Genomic DNA, 26,621 nt, shown 5'->3' on the forward strand with positions numbered 1-26,621 from the left:
GTTGGTTACCATGCCAACCCATATTCGGTTCGCGCTGCTCAAACTTGGAAGCAAACGCCAAACACTGATACAAGTCAACGAAGCTAGCTATTTGCATATATTTTACATTCGACATGGCATCTTGCTTAGTGCCTGACTTTCCAGCTGTTCTGGTTGCTTTGGAGCATTTGGGCGAATTAGGTAAGAAAACAAAATGCGCCTCTCTCTCTTGCTACTGTTACACATGTCATGAGTGACTATAGCTAGCTAGCCCCTAACTATCGTCAACGAAACGTATAGAGAAGCATCCGATAAACTGCTACTTTTCAGTGTTGACAAATCCTACACTTGTGAATGAGCGCAGACGTGATGCAACCCAACCGATTACTTTGATTTGTAGTTGCCAAGTTGAATCCTTTTAATGTTTCAAATAAGTACTGTATCAGATCTAAATGTACATCGCTAATCGCACAACTTGCCTGTTTGAACGTTTGCCTTGACATAGACAAGCAGCTGAGGGATGAGGGAGTTCCATTCAGTCCTGAGGCCAGTCATCACCTGAAAGAAATAGCTGCTGCCATCACTGAACTGGTAGGCATATGCCAATAGGGAAAGAGACGATCGAACATCGGGTAGTCTAAATATTGTTGCGACCAATATGATTGATTTAATAGACTAATAAACTAATATATTATCTAAAGTGGAATTCAAACCTATCCACTGGGCACACACTGAACCAACTAGGAATAGACGTTGAATTTACGTCTGTGCCCAGTGGGTAGGTAAATATAACGTATTATCCTGAGCCATTTACTTTATGTTCGTATTCATATCTATTCTTATTTCTTATTGTTGTTGCATTGTCAAGAAGGAACCTGCAAGTAAGCATTTCGTTGGACTGTGTATACCATGTGTATCCTGTACATACAACTAATAAAACATTGAAATTAAATAAGTCCATAGAGACAATGGCCATAGAGGCCAGAAAATTTGCTTTACACACTCTTTTGAAAACCCTATTTTCTATAAATCAGGAGACTTCCAGAAGAGTAGTCCATGAACAACTGGAGGTAGAAACTATTGAAACAAGCAAGCTCCGACATCAATGCCAGAATATCCATGATGATGTTCAGAATGAGATATCAGGTAATAACTTATAATAACCCAATGATATGATTTCATAGAATACAACCCACTGGGCAAAACCTGGTTGGATCAATGTTGTTTCCACATCATTTCAACCCAAAATACAAGTGTGATGATGTTGAATCAACGTGGAAACCTGACTGGAATTGGAAGGAAGTCATCAACATAAGGGAATTTTATATTTTTTTCACCCAACTTTTAAACTATATCCAATGACATGGTGGAAATGTTTTGTGGATTTCACAATTAATTCACTTTAGTTGACAACTAAATGTAAATCAAAACTAAACATTGAACTGATGTCTGTGCCCAGTGGAAAGAAATTAATATTGCCCGGCTCTAGCCCTTTGGGGGCCCTAAGCGAGATTTGTTTTTTAGTGGCCCCAATCTTGAAAAATGTTGCAGTTCTAAAGTACATTTCCTGCAATTCTACACATTTTTCCCTTGTGCTGAGAGAAAATTTTGCAATTTTATAAAAAATATATAATGCAATTCTCATTTTGCCATGAGACAGCGAGAAAAGATTTGCAGTTTTACAGCTAATTTCCTGCCATTCTAACATTTTGCCATGACTTAATGATATCTGAGTGAGAGTGACTTAAAAAATCAGCGGGGGCCCCCAGGAGGCCAGGGTCCCTGGGCATGTGCACTGCGTGACCTGTCGGTATTTGGACATGATTACTACAAGTTTAGATAGCTGGCTAGACTAACTTACCAATATAAAAAATTGTTAGCTGACATGGCTAACTGAGTGACTGTCAGTGACTGACATAACAAGAGAATAATGTCAAACTTGCACCTTGTGTGTTCTACTATTCTAACTCTCAACAGTAAGTTAAGACCCCGACTGAGTTCCTAAGCGACTGCTTATGTCGCTTATGCCTTGAGCGGCCTTGTCGCCTGTTCTTGCCTTAAAGCTAGAATGAAAAAGCTATCCAGTCATGTTTTGCTCACAGATATGTGTCATTGTCCCTTTCAGCTGGTGTTGCGGCTGCAAGAAATATAAATGCGGGTCAAATTACTCAACTCCAAGATGAACTGAACAGTATAGTGCAAGAAATAGAATTAATGGAGAAAAAACAGGAAGTCCTTGAAAAGCAAAATGCTATTCTTTAGTAAGTAATATAAGTAATGTTGAGCAATGTATACAGTGGGGCAAAAAAGTATTTAGTCAGCCACCAATTGTGCAAGTTCTCCCACTTAAAAAGATGAGAGAGGCCTGTAATTTTCATCATAGGTACACTTCAACTATGACAGACAAAATGAGAAAAAAATCCAGAAAATCACATTGTAGGAATTTTAATGAATTTATTTGCAAATTATGGTGGAAAATAAGTATTTGGTCACCTACAAACAAGCAAGATATCTGGCTCTCACAGACCTGTAACTTCTTCTTTAAGAGGCTCCTCAGTCCTCCACTCGTTACCTGTATTAATCGCACCTGTTTGAACTTGTTTTCAGTATAAAATACACCTGTCCACAACCTCAAACAGTCACACTCCAAACTCCACTATGGCCAAGACCAAAGAGCTGTCAAAGGACACCAGAAACAAAATTGTAGACCTGCACCAGGCTGGGAAGACTGAATCTGCAATAGGTAAGCAGTTTGGTTTGAAGAAATCAACTGTGGGAGCAATTATTAGGAAATGGAAGACATACAAGACCACTGATAATATCCCTCAATCTGGGGCTCCACGCAAGATCTCACCCCGTGGGGTCAAAATGATCACAAGAACGGTGAGCAAATATCCCAGAACCACATGGGCGGACCTAGTGAATGACCTGCAGAGAGCTGGGACCAAAGTAACAAAGCCTACCATCAGTAATACACCACGCCGCCAGGGACTCAAATCCTGCAGTGCCAGACGTGTTCCCCTGCTTAAGCCAGTACATGTCCAGGCCCGTCTGAAGTTTTCTAGAGAGCATTTGGATGATCCAGAAGAAGATTGAGAGAATGTCATATGGTCAGATGAAACCAAAATAGAACATTTTGGTAAAAACTCAACTCGTCGTGTTTGGAGGACAAAGAATGCTGAGTTGCATCCAAAGATCACCATACCTACTGTGAAGCATGGGGGTAGAAACATCATGCTTTGGGGCTGTTTTTCTGCAAAGAGACCAGGACAACTGATCCGTGTAAAGGAAAGAATAAATGGGGCCATGTATCGTGAGATTTTGATTGAAAACCTCCTTCCATCAGCAAGGGCATTGCAGATGAAACGTGGCTGGGTCTTTCAGCATGACAATGATCCCAAACACACCGCCCGGGCAACGAAGGAGTGGCTTCGTAAGGTCCTGGAGTGGCCTAGCCAGTCTCCAGATCTCAACCCCATAGAAAATCTTTGGAGGGAGTTGAAGGTCTGTGTTGCCCAGCAACAGCCCCAAAACATCACTGCTCTATAGATCTGCATGGAGGAATGGGCCAAAATACCAGCAACAGTGTGTGAAAACCTTGTGAAGACTTACAGAAAATGTTTGACCTCTGTCATTGCCAACAAAGGGTATATAACAAAGTATTGAGATAAACTTTTGTTATTGACCAAATACTTATTTTCCACCATAATTTGCAAATAAATTAATTAAAAGTCCTACAATGTGATTTTCTTGATTTTTTTTTTTCTCATTTTGTCTGTCATAGTTAAAGTGTACCTATGATGAAAATTACAGGCCTCTCTCATATTTTAAAGTGGGAGAACTTGTACAATTGGTGGCTAACTAAATACTTTTTTGCCCCACTGTAGGTGTAACAGATCATAACAAAATCGGCAACATTTCACATAACATCCATGATGTTATAACTTGTTATTACTTGTTTTGCAATCTTTTTCAGTCCTGAGAGAGAGTTGGCAAAAGGTGACCATGAAAATGTCATCAACCAATTAAACTACCAGCTGTCAGAGAAGGCCAATAAACAGATTCTGCTCAATGAAACAATGAATGAGATCAAAGAAGGGAAAGCCAAGATCACAGATGTGGAGAACACTAAAGTGGAGCTAGAGGAAGACATGATTCAAGAGAGGAAGATGTTTGTTGAAACAAATGAGAATCTTCAGAGAGAGGTACATCACAGTCACCTCTTATTATAGCTACATTTTAAATGCTTAAATGTTTGTTATTTAGCAGATGCACAGGAGCAATTAGGTTTAAAAGTCCCTTGCTCAAGGGCACATCAGCAGATTTTTAACCTAATTGGCTCTTGGATTCAAACCAGAAACTTTTCGGTTACTGGCCCAATGCTCTTAACCTCTACCTGCTTACAGTATCTGAGATACTATACCCTGCTGTGAGGCACCGTCTTAATCTTATCCTCCTTGCTGGTCTAGTGTGAGGAAGTCATCAATAACATACAGGACCAGAAGAAGAACAATGAGAAGAAACGCAGGGAGCTGGACATTTTTTTAGCAGAACTGTTGGATAAGGAGGACAAAGTCACAGAGCAAAAAAAAGCAAGTGAACTGAAGTATTTCAGTGAAGTAGTAAATTAATTACATTTTCCACTAATGCTCTTCACTTGCTATAACTGCCTTTTTTATTCATGTATAGTATGATATAAACAGTGGTGTAAAGTAACTAAGTAAAAATTGTGCTACTTAAGTCGTTTTTGGTGAATCTGTACTTTACTTAACGATATATATTTTTGATTACTTTTACTCCACTACATAACTAAAGAAAATATGTACTTTTCACTCCCATAAATTTTCCCTGGCACCCAAAAGTACTTGTGACATTTTGAATGCTTAGCAGGACAGGAAAATGGTCCAATTCATGCCATTATCAAGACACGTGGTCATCCCTACTGCCTCTGATCTGGCACTCACTAAACACAAATGCTTCGTTTTTAAATGATATCTAAGTGTTGGAGTGTGTCCCTGGCTCTCCGTTAATAAAAAAAAACAAGAAAATCATACTGTCTGGTTTGCTTAATATAAGGAATTTGAAATTATTTGTAGCATTTACTTTTACTTTTGATTCTTAAGTATATTTGAGTAATTATTTACATTTACTTTTGATACTTAAGTATATTTAAAACCACATAGTTTAAGAATTTTACTCAAGTAGTACTTTACTGGGTTACTTTCACTTTTACTTCAGTCATTTTATATTAAGGTATCTTGACAATTGTCACTATCTCCACCACTGGATTTAAATACATATTTATAAATTGTGTTATTTCACCCAACACTCTTCCTTCATTGCAGCACATTGTCCAGTTAGAGCAAAGTATAGCCAAACTGACAGCGTCTGAAATCCAATACAAAGAGCAGCTGGCAGACGAGATCAACACATTTGAGGAACTTGTTCTTCAGAAGTAAGATTTGCATTCATCCAGGTACTGTATGTTGCGTAAGCATGGAGCATACATGGAATGCAAGGGATACTGTATGTTACATCATGTCTGCTTCCATCATTCCAGATTTTTCGACTCATTAACCATTGTTTCCACAGGGAATTTCATGTAAAGGAGTTGGCTGAAGTGAGAATTGTATTTGAACTGAAAGTTCAGGCACTACAGGAAAAGATTGTAGAGGTAAGAGATGGTTAGATTCTTCCAAAGCGATGCTACTACTACAGTACAGCTCCAGGGCAACATGTTGCTTCATTGTCCTCTTCCCTCTCACTCTTCTCTTCTCTCTGTTGGTGTTGCTATGGTGGAAGGGATTATAAACACCTGCATGATGTCAGATGTGAGACATCGATTTCCTGCCATTGCCAGAGGCCTCAGCCTTACTGTTCTGTAGTCAAATTGATATTTTTAGAAAGTATTCCTTCAAAGGCACTTTGTGCTAAGTCTGACCTTTAAGAGAGACAGTTCACTGGAGTGTCCTCTGATGTGCTAGAGTTCACACAGTCCCATCAAAGGGCATAGCAGCTGTGTGTGGCCATATGATCCGATGACAGGCTGACTGAACGTGAAGAAAATGCCCTTTGAATATAATTACTCTCCTGGTATCCCCTTGTAGAGGAGTTGGGGTGTTTGTATGTGTCTGGCAAAAGTCAGAATCATACACTATATATACAAAAGTATGTGGACATCCCTTCAAATTAGTGGATTTGGCTATTTCAGCCACACCCGTTGCTAACAGGTGAACAAAATCGAACACACAGTCATGCAATCTCCATAAACAAACATTGGCAATAGAATGGCCTTACTGAAGAGCTCAGTGACTTTCAACGTGGTATCGTCATTAAATGCCACCTTGCCAACAAGTCAGTTTGTCAAATTTATGCCCTGCTAGAGATGCCCCGATCAACTGTAAGTGCTGTTATTGTGAAGAGCAACAACGGCTCAGCGACGAAGTGGTAGGCCATACAAGCTCACAGAATGGGACGACAAGTGCTGAAGTGCGTAGCACGTAAAAAATAATCTTTCCTCGGTTGTAACACTCACTACCTAGTTTCAAACTGCCTCTGGAAGCAATGTCAGTACAAGAACTGTTCGTACGCTGCCCATGGCCGAGCAGCTGCACATAAGCCTAAGATCACCATGCGCAATGCCAAGCGTCGGCTGGAGTGGTGTAAAGCTTGCCACCATTGGACTGTAGTGGAAATGTGGAAATGCTTTCTCTGGAGTGATGAATCACACGTCACCATCTGCAGTCCGACGGACCAATCAGTCCGACAGACCAACGCTACCTTCCCCTATTCATAGTGCCAACTGTAAAGTTTGGTGGAGGAGGAATAATGGTCTAGGGCTGTTTTTCATGGTTCAGGCTAGGCCCCTTAGTTCCAGTGAAGGGAAATCTTAACTTTACAGTATACAATGACATTCTAGACAATTCTGTGCTTCCAGGCCCTTTCCAGGCCCTTTCCAGGCCCAACAGGCCCTTTCCTGTTTCAGCATGACAGTGCCCTCGTGCGCAATTGAGGTCCATACAAAAATTGTTTTTTTTCGAGATCGGTGTGGAAGAACATGACTGGCCTGCACAGAGCCCTGACCTCAACCCCATTGAACACCTTTGGGATGAATTGAAATGCCGACCTCACTAATGCTTGTGGCTATATATGGAAGCAAGTCCCCGCAGCAATGTTCCAATATCGAGTGGAAAGCCTTCCCAGAGGAGTGGAGGCTGTTATAGTAGCAAAGTGGGGACCAACTCCATATTAATGACCATGATTTTGGAATGATATGTTGGACGATCAGGTGTCCACATACTCTTGGCCATGTAGTGTATGTGAAACAAATTTATGATGCTGAAGGTTGGCTTTGACTTCAGGTAGTACCTCCCCGTTTCAAAATGTTTACTCGCTACTAAACACCCCCCCTGGCATGATATGCGGGGCTCGTGTGGTCTGGGGGAGCCAGTATTGGGTGATTGTAGAGCAGTGTTCTGAGCAACAACAATCTTTTTATATTTTTATATTTTTATTGTTGAACATAAAAGACTGTAAAATCACCAGCAAATCAGCTCCAATGGATTTTCATTTTGGAAATTTGTTTGAAACTATTCCTACACATAATAGAGAGGTATATGTGATCGTATACAAATATAAGCAAGGTTGAAAGTTGTGTTTTAGTCAAATATATCTGTTTGGGCTACTTGCGGTCAATTTGCAGTCTACAAATAATTTGTAATTATGCTCCGTCCCCCTAGTTGATGATCTCTGTTGTAGAGGATTCTCATGCATTATAGATCGGCGCTGTGTAGATGGGCTCTGTTCTGTTATGTGTGCAGGTGGATGGTGAGATGGAGGAGGGCCAGATAGTGAATGCCATCCGCCTGGAGTCTATTGCTAAGATGTCTGACAGATTTAAAGCTCAAAGGAAAGAGGAGGACGACGTCATGGCTGAACACCTCAATGTCTCAAGACGGTATTCCATCTATACCTCTTTGCATCCTGCATCTACGAAGGATCTAGTCAACCTGCAACACTGCTTTCCCTTTACTTTGGCTGACAGTCATTTTTACTTACATTTTAGCAGTGGTGTAAAAAAGTACCCAACTGTCATACTTGAGTAAAAGTAAAGATAATTGAATAGAAAATGACCCAAGTAAAAGTCACCCAGTAAACTTCTACTTGAGTAAATGTCAAAAACTATTTGGTTTAAAATATACTTAAGTATCAAAAGTAAAAGTATAAATAATTTCAAATTCCTTATTTTAAGCAAACCAGATGGCACCATTTTCTTGTTTTTTTAATTTATGGAAAGCCAGGGGCACACTCCAACACTCATTTACAAACAAAGCATGTTGGTTTAGTGAGTCCACCAGATCAGAGGCAGTAGGGATGATCAGGGATGTTCTCTGTTTAGTGAGTCCACCAGATCAGAGGCAGTAGGGATGATCAGGGATGTTCTCTGTTTAGTGAGTCCACCAGATCAGAGGCAGTAGGGATGATCAGAGATGTTCGGTTGATAAGTGGTTGAAGTTGACTTTTTTCCTGTCCTGCTAAGCATTCAAAATGGAACGAGTACTTTTGGATGTCAAGGAAAATGTATGGAGTAAAAAGTACAATATTTTCTTAAGGAATGTAGTGAAGTAAAAGTAAAAGTAGTCAAAAATATAAATAGTAAAGTACAGATACCCCAAAAAACTACTTAAGTAGTACTTTAGAGTATGGTCACTTAAGTACTTTACACCACTGCATTTTATCATCTGTTTGTTTGTTTGTTTGATTGATTTTCAGCTTAGAAAAGTCCAGACTTAGACTTGAGGAGCGCATTGCATCGATTGCTAAACATAAAATTGAGATCAGAGAAATGGATGAAGAGATCAAACAACTCCATGAAACCAATATGTAAGTAATATGGTCCATTTTATAATATTAGTCTATAATCTCCCCTATGAGGTTGACACTTTTGTGTAGTATCAAAGTAACCTATTTCACTAAGGACAGCATTAACCATCTGACCAAGTTTGAAATATAATGTATAAAAATTCTAAATAATTATCTTGCAACTATAGAGCTTTTATCTGCTTGTTTAGTTATGTACTAAAAATAAAGTAAATGTCATGCAGAATTGTCAGAATAGGTTTTGTTTCTCATAGAGTTAATGCAGACCTGTTTGAAAGAAATGTGGAGGAACTGCATGGACAGCTCAATAAAGAAAAGAACAACATGTAAGCAACAAATAGTATCTCTTCATTTCATTACAGACTTTCTCTTCATAAATTGGGTGAGTTGATGCGGTCTACGGTTTTTACCTTTTCTTTTCAGAGCAATCTTTGAAGTTGAAAAAGAAGTACTGTGCCAGTCTCTGGAGAATCTGAAAAAAGATCAAGTACAGCATGTGAAAGAGGTCAACTCTAATATTGGTTTAACCAGGAGGAGATATGAGGAACTGCTTGAAGAGGTTCGCTTGTTTTTCCTTAATTCTCCAGGAATCTATTGAGATAGCACATGCACTTTCTATTTGTTTTATGAATTTATATTTCATAAACATTTAAATCAGGAGAAGAAACTCAGAGAGCATGTATTCATGGGCGCGTTGATTGAACGTCTCAGTAACAAGATTGTTAAGGCAGAGGAGGGGTATGAACAGATGACCATTTCCTACAATGCCGAGATCCAACAGTTCATCGTAAGTATATATATATTTACATTTTACATATAACTCAGCTAGCGGACATTAGTAAGCCTCATCACGAATACAAGCTGTTGAGAAAACATGTATTTAATGTCTTCTTCTTCTGTGAAATTAGACTGAAGCGGAGTCAGTGATACAGAGCCGACTGGAGAAGGAGGAGGACCTGAAGGGTAAAGAGTCTATCTTGGAGGATGCGGAGGCCCAGTTTGACATTGACCAGTCCAGGCACCAAAAACTAAAAAACCATACCTCAGGTATTGACCCAATAATCTGCTAATATATCTATAATAACAACTATAATAACACAGAGACGCACTCGTACAAAGCTCTCCCCCGCCCTCCATTTGGCAAATCTGATCATAATTCTATCCTCCTGATTCCTTCTTACAATCAAAAACTAAAGCAGGAATTAACAGTGACTCGCTCAATACGGAAGTGGTCAGATGACACAGATGCTAAGCTACAGGACTGTTTTGCTAGCACAGATCAAATCAAGTTGTATTGGTCACATACACATGCAGATGTTATTGCGAGTGTACTGTAGTGAAATGCTTGTGCTTCTAGTTCCGACAGTGCAGCTACCTAATACACACAAATCTAAGCAAAGGGATGGAATAAGAATATACATATAAATATATGGATGAGCGATGACCGAGCAGCATAGGCAAGATGCAATAGATGGTATAAAATACAGTATATACATATGAGATGAGTAATGCAAGATATGTAAACATTATTAAAGTGCCATTATTAAAGTGACTAGTGATCCATTTATTAAAGTGGCCAATGATTTCAAGTCTGTATGTAGGCAGCAGCCTCCCTGTGTTAGTGATGGTTGTTTAACAGTCTGATGGTATTGAGATAGAAGCTGTTTTTCAGTCTCTCGGTCCCAGCTTTGATGCCCCTGTACTGACTTCGCCTTCTGGATGGTAGCGGGGTGAACAGGCAGTGGCTCGGGAGGTTGTTGTGAATGTTGACCTGTTTAGACTGGAATATGTTCCGGAACTCATCGGATGACGTGAGGAGTATACCACGTCAGTCACCGGCTTCATTAATAAGTGCATAGATGACGTTGTCCCCACAGTGATCGTATGTGCACCAACCAGAAGCCATGGATTACAGGCAACATCCGCACTGAGCTAAAGGGTAGAGCTGCTGCTTTCAAGGAGCAGGACTATAACCCGGACGCTTATAAGAAATCCCGCTATGCCCTCAGACAAACCATCAAACAGGCAAAGAGTGAATACAGGACTAATATTGAATCATACTATACCTGCTCCAACGCTCGTCGGATGTGGCAGGGCTTGCAAACTATTACAGACTACAAAAGGAAGGCCAGCCGTAAGCTGCCCAGTGACACAAGCCTATCAGACAAGTTAAATTACTTCTATGCGCGCTTCGAGGCAAGCAACACTGAGGCATGCATGAGAGCACTAGCTGTTCTGTACGACTGTGTGATCACGCTCACCGTAGCTGACCTTTAAACAGGCCGCAGGGCCAGGCGGATTACCAGGACGTGTACCGCGAACATGCGCTGACCAACTGGCAAGTGTCACTGATATTTTCAACCTGTCCTTGGCTGAGTCTGTAATAAATACATGTTTCAAGCAGACCACCATAGTCCCTGTGCCCAAGAACACCAAGGTAACCTGCCTAAATGACTACTGACCCGTAGAACTCACGTCTGTGGCCATGAAGTGCTTTGAAAGGCTGGTCATGGCTCACATCAACACCATCATCCCAGAAACCCTAGACCCACCCCAATTTGCATACCGACCCAACAGATCTACAGATGACGCAATCTGTATTGCACTCAACAACGCCCTTTTCCACCTGGACAAAAGGAACACCTACGTGAGAATGCTGTTCATTGACTACAGCTCAGCGTTTAACACCATAGTGCCCTCAAAGCTCATCATTAAGCTAAGGACCCTGGGACTAAACACGCTGATCCTCAACTTAGGGGTACGTGCTTAGTCCCCTCCTGTACTCCCTGTTCAACCATGACTGCGTGGCCAAGCACAACTCCCAACACCATTATTAAGTTTGCAGATGACACAACAGATCCTCAGATCCTCAAAAAGTTCTACAGCTGCACCATCAAAAGCATATCCTGACCGGTTGTATCACCGCCTGGTATTGCAACTGCTCGACCTAAGACCAAAAAGCGCAACAGAGGGTAGTGCGTACGGCCCAGTACATCACTGGGGCCAAGCTTCCTGCCATCCAGGACCTCTATACCAGGCGGTGTCAGAGGAAGGCCTTAAAAATTGTCAATGACTGCGGCCACCCTAGTCATAGACTGTTCTCTCTGCTACTGCAGAGCAAAGCGGTACTGGAGAGCCAAGTCTAGGTCTAAAAGGCTTCTTAAAGCTTCTACTCCAAGCCATAAGACTGCTGAACAGTAATGATGGACTGTTGTTTCTCTTTTCTTATTTGAGCTGTTCTTGCCATAATATGGACTTGGTCTTTTACCAAATAGGCCTATCTTCTGTATACCACCCCTACCTTGTCACAACACAACTGATTGGCTCAAACTCATTAAGTAGGAAAGAAATTCCTCAAATTAACTTTTAATAAGACACACCTGTTAATTTAAATGCATTCCAGGTGACTACCTCATGAAGCTGGTTGGGAGAATGCCAAGAGTGTGCAAAGCTGTCATCAAGGCAAAGGGTGGCTACTTTGAAGAATCTCAAAAATATTTTGATTTGTTTAACACTTTTTTGGTTACTACAGTACATGATTCCAAATATGTTATTTCATAGTTTTGATGTCTTCACTATTATTCTACAATATAGACAATATTTATTTTAAATAAAGAAAAACCCTTGAATGAGTAGGTGTCCAAACTTTTGACTGGTGCTGTACATATTACCTCGACTAAGCTGTACCTCCGCACATTGACTCAGTACCCCCTGTTTATACAGTAGCCTCGTTATTGTTATTTGATTGTTGCGCTTTTATTTTTTACTTTAGTTTATTTCGTAAATATTATTTTTCTTAAAACTGCATTGGTGGTAAAGTGCTTGTAAGTAAACATTTCACTGTAAGGCCTACACCTGTTGTATTCGGCGCACTTGACAAATACAATTTGATTTGATTTAGTAGACAATATCAAGTAGACATACACAAATATACAGATATCTCAAAGAATGTGCTCACTATAACTTAAAAAATCATGTAGTGCAGCATTTTATAATTACTTAAATGATTTTCCCCACCAGAGTTAAAGAGTAAGAACAATCATCTGGAGCTCTTCATCCAGGATATGAAAGAGAGGACTAGTACTCTTCTCAAACCAAAGGTGAGTTTCATAAAAAAAACATTTAGTATGTACATCTTGGTTACCACACACTCTAAAAGGCAAGCTGTGAAGTGTAATAGCATTAAAACAGTATGCTTGTAACTGACTGACAGGAGGACATGAAGAGGAGTCTAGAGGGTTTGCGTGAGAAACACATGGAGCTGCTGACGTCTCACACTGCAAACATCATCGCCACGGAGAAGAGCATCTATGACAACGGGATGATGCTGGAGCAGGTCAATATGGAGAACAGTAGACTGCATGTGGTAAGAGATATGAGTCACTCACAATGGCCCTCCATACTGAACTACACCACTCACTCACCTACCAAGCAAAAACTCAATGTAAACATTGTTTTTCAGTGTATTGAACAAATGAAGGAGGACATATGGAACACCAGGAAAGACCAGGAAAGACACACAAAGGAGATTGGGTGGCTGAAAGAGGAGGTTCATTCTCTATTTGGTGAGCATCAGCCGAGCTCAATGACTCCAACTATTGTAAACCGTTGTGCATAACATTTAGTTCAGTCTGTCAGGTTTCAATATCATCATAACTTATAAACGCATCTTCCGCTAGAGAGCCTGCTTGATGCTTGGGCAGAGGACACTGTGGTGACTGAGGTAAGGATTCTTAATACATGGCTGGTCAGTCCAGCAGCTTACTGTACATACGCCATTTCATTTTTTACAACCTGTGATGTTAACTTATAGCCTGACCACATGCTGACAGACAACCGTGTACATGACCAGATTTCTCTGGTTAACGTATTTTGACAAATCCACAGTGCAGGACTTGAGTGATTTGTAAGTATATAGTAAACTGTCATGAAGAGACCACACTAAACCATCCATGACTCATTCAACACTTCAGGAATCTTCAGAGAGAGACCACAAGATTCTGGAGGCTATCTACAGACTCATGACCAAGATCCACGACAGGAAGTTCCAACTGGGGGATATCAACAGTAGACTAGAGGAGGAACTGAAGGGCATGAGTTCCCTGTTAGCCAGTAATAAATCAAACATTGCACTTAAAGAACAGGGCAACTAAAGTGAGATATCAAGAAGGATTACATCAACACAATTGTTTTGTTATAAAAAAACTCAGCACAAGTGAAAGTCATATGAGATGAAAGTAGATGAGTACACACTTCTGATTTTATTTCAGAAAAATCATACTTTATAACACTGCATTTCACAAGTTTTTTTGAACAATACATTTTACAAGTCAAAGTTGTAGCTAGTCAAGTCCTCGTTCTGTATGTTTTACACTGCAATAAAAATATATATTTCTAATAAACACATCCATTGTCATCTATTTACAAGCATTCTATGAGCATGCATAAAATACATTCACAATTTAATTTCCTTACTATCCAGCAAGCGTATTTCCCCAACATAATTTACGGGGAAACAGCAGGATAATTTTCATTCCATTTTTGATCAAGCAAAATAATGGAACTATATTCCACTTGGCTTGTAACATAATATTAGGTTATAATAAACTATTTTATCTGCCACTGGATGTATGCATGTGTTCAGAGTTTTTGGCACATTAGATTTAGTTTAAGAACATCTAACAACTTAAACTATTGGACAATCCAGAGACCATCTTTGATTTCACTGCAACAATCAAGGATATCTGAGCTTAAAACAATCACGGATGTTAAGCATATATGATTTTTTAATTTAACTAGGCAAGTCAGTTTCGAAGAAATTCTTATTTACAATGACGGCCTAACCCCGGCCAAACCCTAACGACGCTGGGCCAATTGTGCGCCGCCCTATGGGACTCTCAATCATGGCCGGTTGTGATACAGCCCAGGATCGAACCAGGGTCTGTAGTGATGCCTCTAGTACGGAGATGCAGTGACGTAGATCGCTGAGCCACTCAGGAGCCCAAAATAATGACACAGAGTGAATATCTAATGATAAAACATGTCTCAAAACAGCCTCAATGAGGAACAGTACATCTTAGGCCTTAGGTTGTAAAGACAACATTCATGTGGACACAAACGATACCATTCAATAATTAACACTTGAAATATATGGAGCTTTGTAGTTTATAGACATACAGTATGTACACGTTGTTTGTATTCCCAGCTTAGTTCTAGGAATATCCTAAAATCTTTTCACTGTGAGAGGAATATCAACTATCAACACTGCATGCAGCAGTCATCCTACCATACTCAGAGAAGGCAGTAAAGGCTGCTCGTGGCAACATGAATTCCCTGAGTCTAACTTTAATACCCACATCCATCTATAATAGTTCTAGTGGCCGTTGCCGCCTTCTGACAGAATCCGGCTAGGTTCAGTGAACCTGGCAGTGAGCAGGTAGAAAAGGGCGGGTCCAGGTACCAGGGCCAATAGAGGTAGGTCCTGCTCCAGTTTATCCAATCGGGAGATGGAGATGATGCCATACGCGTGAAGTAGCCAATGGCTGAAGAGCACCACCAACCTCTTCTTCTTGGCAGCGAGATTCTTGAAAGACTATGGATAGGAGTAAAGGGAGAAAACACTTAGGAAATGGGATATGTGCTCAAACAATTATATTGACTGAGCTGATATCAAAATTAAAAAATGTTGGTTAGGAAAATATAAAATAAGCAGTTTCTTGCCTGTATTTCTGAGGCTGACATGTACACTGCCAGGGTAACCAGGGACAACACCAAAATAATGTATGGAAAAGCATAATCTGAAAAACAGAAAGCATCACACTTATACCACAGTCACATGGCAAGACCTTTAGTCTCGCCAGGCCAAATCTTGTCTCGTTGCATCGACTACTGGAAGTCTAGAGAACTTCAGTATTGGATTTAGTTTTTAGGGTGGCTGTTAACTAGTGATGGGGGTTGAAACAATACAGTCAGATAAATTGCTATTATTTAGTACAATATTATATAGCTACCTTGACACCAAGTATCGATTTATAAATATATATATATATATTGTGCAAGTATAAGTTCTATATTGTGCAAGTTCTCTCACTTAAAAAGATGAGAGGCCTGTAATTTTCATCATAGGTACACTTCAACTATGACAGACAAAATGAGAAAGAAAAAAAAAAAATCAAGAAAATCACATTGTAGGATTTTTAATGAATTGATTTGCAAATGATGGTGGAAAATAAGTATTTGGTCAATAACAAAAGTTTATCTCAATACTTTGTTATATACCCTTTGTTGGCAATGACAGAGGTCAAACGTTTTCTGTAAGTCTTCACAAGGTTTTCACACACTGTTTGCTGGTATTTTGGCCCATTCTATATAATTTATTTCCTTCTCAATGCATTTGAGCCAATCAGTTGTGTTGTGACAAAGTAGGGTTGGTATACAGAAGATAGCCCTATTTGGTAAAACACAGATGTCTCAAGTTGAGGTATGCAATTAGCATGCTGACTGCAGGAATGTCATGGAGTCTACATGAAAACTAGTGACACATTTGTACTTATCAAACCCATCATATATTGTGGCCTATGTGATCTCTGGCAATAGTTCTGGTGGACATTCCTGCAGTCAGCATGCTAATTGCATACCTCAACTTTTATTTTTGGTCTTCCTGAGGAGAACTTCCCCAGGCATTGGAACAGAACGTGAGATGCCTAGGCTTCCGAGGCAACAAGACCTATGGCCTAAAAATAATGCATTTCACATAAATCAATTATGTAACCATAAATACTATATAAATGGAAACTGAACCGGGCTGGCCCGAACCAGACCGGACCCTTATTTGAAAGCATACTCACAGAGCAGGCCGCCTCCCACAGCTTGCAGGACTGTCAGGATGGGGAAGAAGTAGAGAGCAGCGTAGATGCTCTTGAAGCGGTCAGATTTCCCCAGACCACAGGCAATCTTCTTGACCAGGAGTGGCCGCAGCAGCATCATAAACATCAGGCAGAAGGCGTAGTAGATCAACACTATAGTGTACCTGCGGATACAGAATAAGTCATGTTATTCAATGAACAAAACATCTCACATCACACTGCTCTGAAGCTGAACATGCCAACCAATTTCATATGTTCAGCTCATATCAGTTGATGATGAGACTGTTTCCAGATAGAGACTGAAATTAATCTTGGACTAAAAAGCTATTTCAGCATGCTTTGAGTCCAGGACTAACTGAGAAACAATCCCTAAAAGTGCATAGATCCCATTCATGACGTGGACGAGCAATAGGCTACTCACAGGGGAAAGACAGCTTCCTGTGTGCAGTGTAGAGTGGTGATGTAGTCTGGGCTGGGGTTGTACAGCATGGTGTACCAGTCTGAAAGCATCTGGACTCTGCAGGACCTGATAGACAGCAGACCCACTGGGTCGTTGACCAGCAGAGTCACCATAGCCGCAGCGCTGCACTCAAACAGGGCTGTGATGTGTTGGAAGAGGGCACTGGAGCTTCAGAAAGATATACATAATATCAGTAACATTAACATGAGTTACCAAGTAGGCTACAACAGGACCATGTTAAACTCCTTTCATAAAAATCCTCTACAGCAGTGTTGGGGAGTAGTGAACTGCATGTAGTTCAACCAGTAATTCAACTACATTTTGCAGTAGCTTGATGGTAGACTAACTAAATTCAAAATCTTGTGTTTTAAGTAGTTAATTACTTTTTGTCATGTAGCAAAAATAAAATACAATATGGGTGAAGTAGTCAAGAATTTCCTTTCTTTTTCGGCATCAGACATACCTAATTCACACTTGAAACATAGTTTTTGTGTTTAATAGGCTAAATTACACATTCTGTTAACAGCTGACTCCCGAGTGATCTGGTCTTGCAATTTGTAGTTTAAGTGTTCAGATTTCGATATGATAATTTATAACGAAGTAGCTTGGATGTAGTGAACTACTTTTTCAAAGTAACTTTAGTTAAGGAAACAGTTTTTTTCTTTAAAAAGCTTTAATGCAACTTAACCTCTTTTACAAGTAATTGGTAACTTGGTCAACTATATTTTCAGAGTAGCTTCCCCAACACTGCTCTACAGTAAATGTCACAATATGTAGCCTATTGGCCATGGGTATGACAAGTGGAGCGTGTTCATGGATGCAATGGGATGCAAGGCTTCCCCCCAAAAAAAATACCAAGAAGAAAAATGAAAATAAAAAAATTATTTCATCTCTCGGAGTTTCTTAAACTTCCTTACATTCTTAAGAAGCTGAATGTATCTCACCAGAGAAAGAATCAGAGCGAACAAAACCAACAAAACAAAAAAAGTGTCAAGGGAAGCAGGTTTGGATTTGGCTTTAGACCAATCACATCACAAACCAAACGTCATTATTGACAGAAAAAAATTGAATTGTTGCATATCATTGTGTGGTTGTCCTCCGGTGTCTAGCTAGCTACTTTTGGTATCTTTTAGTTGTCACTAGGGTTGGAAAGGGTCGGAAACCTTCCTGTACATTTTTCCAGGAAATTTTCCATGGGAAGTCCATGGGAATTTTGCTTTTAACTATCCCCAATTCAATGGAATTGCAACCCTCTGCATACACAGTGCACTCTTCCATCACATGCACAGCTGATTCTCAAGATCTTGCACACTAATGAGACGCTATTGAGCCCACACTACTACAATGTCTGAGCCAAGGACCACATCCTTTCTGGTAAATTTTGATTACAATACTGGACGGGGTAAATATATTTTATATGACATACATGATTTTTTGTTAACTAGTAAATAGTAGCCTACAGCAAAGTGTGTTGAAATTACACTGCTCAAAAAAATAAAGGGAACACTTAAACAACATAATGTAACTCCAAGTCAATCACACTTCTGTGAAATCAAACTGTCCACTTAGGAAGCAACACTGATTGACAATACATTTGTCAATACATGCTGTTGTGCAAATGGAAATTATAGGCAATTAGCAAGACACCCACAATAAAGGAGTGGTTCTGCAGGTGATAACCACAGACCACTTCTCAGTTCCTATGCTTCCTGGCTGATGTTTTGGTCACTTTTGAATGCTGGAGGTGCTTTCACTCTAGTGGTAGCATGAGACAGAGTCTACAACCCACACAAGTGGCTCAGGTAGTGCAGCTCATCCAGGATGGCACATCAATGTGAGCTGTGGCAAGAAGGTTTGCTGTGTCTGTCAGCGTAGTGTCCAGAGCATGGAGGCGCTACCAGGAGACAGGCCAGTACATCAGGAGACGTGGAGGAGGCCGTAGGAGGGCAAATTCGCCACTGGCACCCTGTGCTCTTCACAGATGAAAGCAGGTTCACACTGAGCACATGTGACAGACGTGACAGTCTGGAGACGCCATGGAGAATGTTCTGCTGCCTGCAACATCCTCCAGCATGACCGGTTTGGCGGTGGGTCAGTCATGGTGTGGGGTGACATTTCTTTGGGGTGCCGCACAGCCCTCCATGTGCTCGCCAGAGGTAGCCTGACTGCCATTAGGTATCGAGATGAGATCCTCAGACCCCTTGTGAGACCATATGCTGGTGCAGTTGGCCCTGGGTTCTTCCTAATGCAAGACAATGCTAGACCTCATGTGGCTGGAGTGTGTCAGCAGTTCCTGCAAGAGGAAGGCATTGATGCTATGGACTGGCCCGCCCGTTCCCCAGACCTGAATCCAATTGAGCACATCTGGGACATCATGTCTCGCTCCATCCACCAACGCCACGTTGCACCACAGACTGTCCAGGAGTTGGCGGATGCTTTAGTCCAGGTCTGGGAGGAGATCCCTCAGGAGACCATCCGCCACCTCATCAGGAGCATGCCCAGGCGTTGTAGGGAGGTCATACAGGCACGTGGAGGCCACACACACTACTGAGCCTCATTTTGACTTGTTTTAAGGACATTACATCAAAGTTGGATCAGCCTGTAGTGTGGTTTTCCACTTTAATTTTGAGTGTGACTCCAAATGCAGACCTCCATGGGTTGATACATTTGATTTCCATTGATAATTTGTGTGTGATTTTGTTGTCAGCACATTCAACTATGTAAAGAAAAAAGTATTTAATAAGAATATTTCATTCATTCAGATCTAGGATGTGTTATTTTAGTGTTCCCTTTATTTTTTTGAGCAGTGTATTTCTAACTTGTTATCAACTTCTGCTAGTTAGTTTTTGCTACCATGTGGGTTTTAGCTTGCTTGAGCCTGCTAACAGTGTTAATTCACCTACAGGTTTCATTTTAAAACATTTATCTTACAAAGAAGTTGTTTAATATAACTGCTTAACTATTTATCTGTACATGGAATTGTACTTTGTTTTATTTTTACTCATTTTTTTCTCATCTTTAGAGGAAAATGCCACGGGCATCTGATGTGTGGAGACATTTCACTGTAGCTAATGTAGAAGGAAAAGCTGTGAACATTTGCAAATACTGTGCCAAATCATATGTGAAGAATGCAACAAAGATGCAGAATCATCTGGCCAAGTGCATACAATTCCCTCAGCGCTCACAACAAGCAACCTCTGACAAAAGTCCCTCTACTTCTATTCGAGGTGAAAATGATGAATCTGACAATATAAATAGTAACAGCTCTTGGTCCTCCTGGAATCAGAAGTTTTTGTTAACTCAATGGAGGAACGTAGTCAGAGAAATGCTGATGAATGTCTTGCTCGAGCTGTGTATGCAACTGTTTCCCCTCTGATGCTCACAGGCCATGTTATTGATACATACACATGGCCTGTGAGATTTATGAATGTTCTTTGATTTAATCATTCACAATGTCTACTAATGATAAGGTAAAATGTTTATGTCTCCATATGATATGGTAAATATATCCAATGCAAAAAACATTACATTTAAATGGTATTAACATCAATTTGCATATATTTCCATTAATATTATATTATTATTATATTCCTGTTAACTCCCGTGGAAAGTTTCCACCTCTGAATATTCCCCAAAATATGCAACCTTAGTTGTCACTATATGAGACTGACCATAGGAGATTGGATCTTCGCAGCTAGCTAGTTGATAGCGAGTGGCAATTGTCCAGAAGCATGCACCAGTTAGCCTCGAGCTAGGCCCATCTCCCGGCTAGCAAATTAAGTACACCAACTACAACACTTCTCTTGCCAATTGGCCTGGACCCTTTGTCGACACGGAGCCCTGCCGATCCATCACGACTGGTCTGCTGAAGTAACTCGGCCGATGTGCTCTCAACAGGCCTCTGCGTCATTGGTGATGATCCATCTGCTAGCCCTGGCCTGCTAGCTCCCTGAACACCATGTCTCCCGCTCGCTCAACGTAGTAATCAACTACCGAACGGTCCCCTGTTCCATCTATTGCTCTTCATTGGACCCTATGATCACTCGGCTACACAGCCGATGCCTGCTGGACTGTCCATTAACACAGTTCTTCATTTTGTTTATCTATCTGTCTGCCCCAGCCTCAAACTCAGGGCCTGTGTGTAGCTAACTGACTCGCTCTGCCCATTCGTTGTTGTTGTCCTGGCTGTTTACCTGTTGTTGTCTCACCCGTTGTGGTCTTAGCTTTCCCAATCAACACCTGTGATTGCTTTATGCCTTTCTCTAATGTCATTATGCCTTGAAAACTGTTGTTTAGGGCAGCTCTCATTGTTTTATTTTGCTGCGAAGCCCCTAGTCCTGCTCAACATGCCTCGGATCGCTCCTTTGTCCCACCCCCACACATGCGGAGACAGCACCCAGCTTAACTGGCGCCTCCAGGGATGCAACCTCTCTCATCGTCACTCAATGCTTAGGTTTACCTCCAATGTATTCGCACCCTACCATACCCTTGTCTGTACACTATGCCCTGAATCTATCCTACCACGCCCAGACATCTGCTCCTTTTATTCTCTGTTCCCAACGCACTAGACGACCAGTTGCTAAGGCCTTTAGCCGTACCCTCATCCTACTCCTCCTCTGTTCCTCTGGTGATGTAGAGGTTAACGCAGGCCCTGTGTGTCCCCAGGCGCTCTCATTTCATGACTTCTGCTACCGTAAAAGCCTTGGGTTCATGCATGTTAACATCAGAAGCCTCCTCCCTAAGTTTGCTTTATTCACGGCTTTAGCACACTCCACCAACCTTGATGTGCTAGCCGTGTCTGAATCCTGGCTTAGGAAGCCCACCAAAAACTCTGAAATTTCCATCCCCAAATTACAACATTTTTCATCAAGACAGAACTGCTAAAGGGGGCGGAATTGCTATCTACTGTAAAGATAGCCTGCAGAGTTCTTTCACACTATCCAGGTCTATGCCCAAACAGTTCTAGCTTCTACTTTTAAAGATCCATCTTGCCAGAAAAAAAATCCCCCACTGTTGCCGCTTGTTATAGACGCCCCTCACCTCCTAGCTGTGCCCTGGACACCATTTGTGAATTGATTGCCCCCCATCTATCGTCAGAGTTCGTACTGCTAGGTGACCTAAATTGGAATATGCTTAACACCCTGGCCATCCTACAACCTAAGCTAGATGCCCTCAATCTCACACAAATTATCAAGGAACCTACCAGGTACAACCCCAAATCTGTAAACATGGGCACCCTCATAGATATCATCGTGATCAACTTGCCCTCTAAATACACCTCTGCTGTTTTCAACCAGGATCTCAGTGATCACTGCCTCATTGCCTGTGTCCGCGGTCAAACGACCACCCCTCATCACTATCAAACGCTTCAGGAAACAGCCGAGGAAACACCCCCCTATCCACATCGATGGAACAGTAGTGGAGAGGGTAGTAAGTTTTAAGTTCCTCGGCGTACACATCACAGATAAACTGAATTGGTCCACCCACACAGACAGCATCGTGAAGAAGGCGTAGCAGCGCCTCTTCAACCTCAGGAGGCTGAAGAAATTCGGCTTGTCACCAAAAGCACTCACAAACTTCTACAGATGCACAATCGAGAGCATCCTGTCGGGCTGTATCACCGCCAGGTACGGCAACTGCTCCGCCCACAACCGTAAGGCTCTCCAGAGGGTAGTGAGGTCTGCACAACGCATCACCGGGGGCAAACTACCTGCCATCCAGGACACCTACACCACCCGATGTCACAGGAAGGCCATAAAGATCATCAAGGACAACAACCACCCGAGCCACTGCCTGTTCACCCCGCTATCATCCAGAAGGCGAGGTCAGTACAGGTGCATCAAAGCTGGGACCGAGAGACTGAAAAACAGCTTCTATCTCAAGGCCATCAGACTGTTAAACAGCCACCACTAACATTGAGTGGTTGCTGCCAACACACTGACTCAACTCCAGCCACTTTAATAATGGGAATTGATGTAAAATATATCACTAGCCACTTGAAACAATGCTACTTAATATAATGTTTACATACCCTACATTATTTCTCATATGTATACGTATATACTGTACTCTATATCATCTACTGCATCTTTATGTAATACATGTATCACTAGCCACTTTAAACTATGCCACTTTGTTTACATACTCATCTCATATGTATATACTGTACTCGATACCATCTACTGCATCTTGCCTATGCCGCTCTGTACCATCACTCATTCATATATCTTTATGTACATATTCTTTATCCCTTTACACTTGTGTGTATAAGGTAGTAGTTTTGGAATTGTTAGCTAGATTACGCGTTGGTCGGAACTAGAAGCACAAGCATTTCACTACACTCGCATTAACATCTGCTAACCATGTGTATGTGACAAATAAAATTTGATTTGATAAAACACTTCGAGCAGGCCTTTCTAATCGACCTGGCCCGGGTATCCTGGAAGGATATTGACCTCATCCCGTCAGTAGAGGATGCCTGGTTGTTCTTTAAAAGTGCTTTCCTCACCATCTCAAATAAGCATGCCCCTTTCATTTTTTTGTTTAACTAAGAACAGATATAGCCCTTGGTTCACTCCAGAATTGACTGCCTTGACCAGCACAAAAACAACCTGTGGCGTACTACACTAGCTTCGAATAGTCCCCGCGATATGCAACTTTTCAGGGAAGTCAGGAACAAATACACACAGTCAGGTAGGAAAGCAAAGGCTAGATTTTTCAAACAGAAATGTACATCCTGCAGCACTAATTCCAAGTTTTGGGACACAGTAAAGTCCATGGAGAACAAGAGTTCCTTCTCCCAGCTGCCCACTGCACTGAGACTAGGAAACACTGTCACCACTGGTAAATCCACGATAACTGAGAATTTCAATAAGCATTTATCAACGGCTGGCCATGCTTTCCACCTGGCTACCCCAAACCCGGCCAACAGCTCTGCACCCCCCGCAGCAACTGTTCAACAAGTTCTCCCACTTAAAAAGATGAGAGGCCTGTAATTTTCATCATAGGTACACTTCAACTATGACAGACAAAATGAGGAGAGAAAAAAAGAAAATCACATTGTAGGATTTTTAATGAATTTATTTGCAAATTATGGTGGAAAATAAGTATTTGGTCAATAACAAAAGTTTCTCAATACTTTGTTATATACCCTTTGTTGGCAATGACAGAGGTCAAATGTTTTCTGTAAGTCTTCACAAGGTTTTCACACACTGTTGCTTGTATTTTGGCCCATTCCTCCATGCAGATCTCCTCTAGAGCAGTGATGTTTTGGGGCTGTTGCTGGGCAACACAGACTTTCAACTCCCTCCAAAGATTTTCTATGGGGTTGAGATCTGGAGACTGGCTAGGCCACTCCAGGACCTTGAAATGCTTCTTACGAAGCCACTCCTTCATTGCCCGGGCAGTGTGTTTGAGATCATTGTTATGCTGAAAGACCCAGCCAAGTTTCATCTTCAATGCCCTTGCTGATGGAAGGAGGTTTTCACTCAAAATCTCACGATACATGGCCCCATTCATTCTTTCCTTTACAAAGATCAGTCATTCTGGTCCCTTTGCAGAAAAACAGCCCCAAAACATGATGTTTCCACCCCCATGCTTCACAGTAGGTATGGTGTTCTTTGGATGCAACTCAGCATTCTTTGTCCTCCAAACACGACGAGTTGAGTTTTTACCAAAAAGTTATATTTTGGTTTCATCTGACTATATGATATTCTCCCAATCTTCTTCTGGATCATCCAAATGCTCTCTAGCAAACTTCAGACGGGCCTGGACATGTACTGGCTTAAGCAGGGGGACACGTCTGGCACTGCAGGATTTGAGTCCCTGGCGGCGTAGTGTGCGACTGATGGTAGGCTTTGTTACTTTGGTCCCAGCTCTCTGCAGGTCATTCACTAGGTCCCCCCGTGTGGTTCTGGGATTTTTTGCTCACCGTTCTTGTGATCATTTTGACCCCACGGGGTGAGATCTTGCGTGGAGCCCCAGATCGAGGGAGATTATCAGTGGTCTTGTATGTCTTCCATTTCCTAATAATTGCTCCCACAGTTGATTTCTTCAAACCAAGCTGCTTACCTATTGCAGATTCAGTCTTCCCAGCCTGGTGCAGGTCTACAATTTTGTTTCTGGTGTCCTTTGATAGCTCTTTGGTCTTGGCCATAGTGGAGTTTGGAGTGTGACTGTTTGAGGTTGTGGACAGGTGTCTTTTATACTGACAACAAGTTCAAACAGGTGCCATTAATACAGGTAATGAGTGGAGGACAGAGGAGCCTCTTAAAGAAGAAGTTACAGGTCTGTGAGAGCAAGAAATCTTGCTTGTTTGTAGGTGACCAAATACTTATTTTCCACCATAATTTGCAAATAAATTCATTAAAAATCCTACAATGTGATTTTCTGGATTTTTTTTTCTTCTAATTTTGTCTGTTATAGTTGAAGTGTACCTATGATGAAGATTACAGGCCTCTCATTTTTTTAAGTGGGAGAACTTGCACAATTGGTGGCTGACTAAATACTTTTTTGCCCCACTGTATATCCATCCTGCCCTGCCTTTCTAAAGTCTTCGAAAGACAAGTGAACAAACAGATCACCGACCATTTCGAATCCCACCGTACCTCAGCCACGCTCAAGGTACTAAACGATATCATAACCGCCATCGATAAAGACACTACTGTGCAGCCGTATTCATCGACCTGGCCAAGGCTTTCGACTCTGCCAATCTCCGTATTTTTATTGGCAGACTCAACAGCCTTGGTTTCTCTAATGACTGCCTCGCCTGGTTCACTAACTACTTCTCAGATAGAGTTCAGGGTGTCAAATCGGAGGGCCTGTTGTCCAGACCTCTGGTAGTCTCTATGGGGGTGCCACAGGGTTCAATTCTCAGGCCGGCTATTTTCTCTGTATATATCAATGATGTCGCTCTTGCTGCTGGTGATTCTTTGATCCACCTCTACGCAGACGACACCATTCTGTATACATCTGGCCCTTCCTTGGACACGGTGTTAACAAACCTCCAAATGACCTTCAATGCAATACAACACTCCTTCCGTGATTATTCTGCCACTGTCTTTTTATTATCTCGGCCTTTAGCCCTATATCACAGTGCCAAGGCTTATGAACTAACAAGTTATTGAGTAAACGACGCAATTATCAAAACAGATAGGTTGTAGTGTTTTTTTTTCTGGATTAGCTTCTCCAGTGATTTAATCTACATGCAACAATTGGTTATGACTGCAGTAATTTGGGGTGAAAATGAGACATTACCTTTTCTTCCCAGAGTACCACTCGATGAAGAACCAGTGTAGAACCAGTGGCAGCATTGCCATGAAGCCCAGGTACAGCCAGTCATAAAGTTCAGGGGATTCTGTACACTTCTCACAGATCTTCTGCATGTTTGTCTTCTCTCCTCTGGGACATACCTGATAATTCAACTACATTTTAGGGTA

The 26,621-nt window shown here is 41.4% G+C and overlaps 2 protein-coding genes across 2 annotated transcripts in view; one reads left to right on the forward strand and one right to left on the reverse strand.

Moving 5' to 3' along the window:
- Nucleotides 1-14,261, forward strand: ccdc175 (coiled-coil domain containing 175). The gene is made up of 19 exons (XM_021585157.3): nt 1-180; nt 485-570; nt 1,014-1,125; nt 2,105-2,240; nt 3,956-4,184; nt 4,449-4,571; nt 5,325-5,434; nt 5,572-5,653; nt 7,800-7,936; nt 8,752-8,862; nt 9,114-9,185; nt 9,283-9,418; nt 9,518-9,646; nt 9,768-9,906; nt 12,880-12,959; nt 13,073-13,225; nt 13,322-13,424; nt 13,539-13,582; nt 13,833-14,261. Exons 1-19 carry the CDS (start codon nt 114-116, stop codon nt 14,010-14,012), a joined length of 2,229 nt encoding a protein of 742 aa, XP_021440832.2. The 5' UTR covers nt 1-113; the 3' UTR covers nt 14,013-14,261.
- LOC110505745 (JNK1/MAPK8-associated membrane protein) overlaps nt 14,098-26,621 on the reverse strand; it is a 14,263-nt gene continuing 1,739 nt past the window's right edge. Inside the window, exons 3-7 of the mRNA XM_021585158.3 lie at nt 26,440-26,594; nt 17,146-17,352; nt 16,707-16,888; nt 15,580-15,656; nt 14,098-15,451 (exon numbers count right to left, since the gene is read on the reverse strand). Of these exons, the coding sequence (XP_021440833.1) occupies nt 15,233-15,451; nt 15,580-15,656; nt 16,707-16,888; nt 17,146-17,352; nt 26,440-26,594 (840 nt within the window). The 3' untranslated portion in view covers nt 14,098-15,232. The remainder of the gene's footprint in view (nt 15,452-15,579; nt 15,657-16,706; nt 16,889-17,145; nt 17,353-26,439; nt 26,595-26,621) is intronic.

The sequence above is a fragment of the Oncorhynchus mykiss genome, chromosome 25 (genome assembly GCF_057628025.1).
Source record: "Oncorhynchus mykiss isolate SJ-2025 chromosome 25, ASM5762802v1, whole genome shotgun sequence".
In the NCBI taxonomy this organism is placed as follows: Eukaryota; Metazoa; Chordata; class Actinopteri; order Salmoniformes; family Salmonidae; genus Oncorhynchus; species Oncorhynchus mykiss.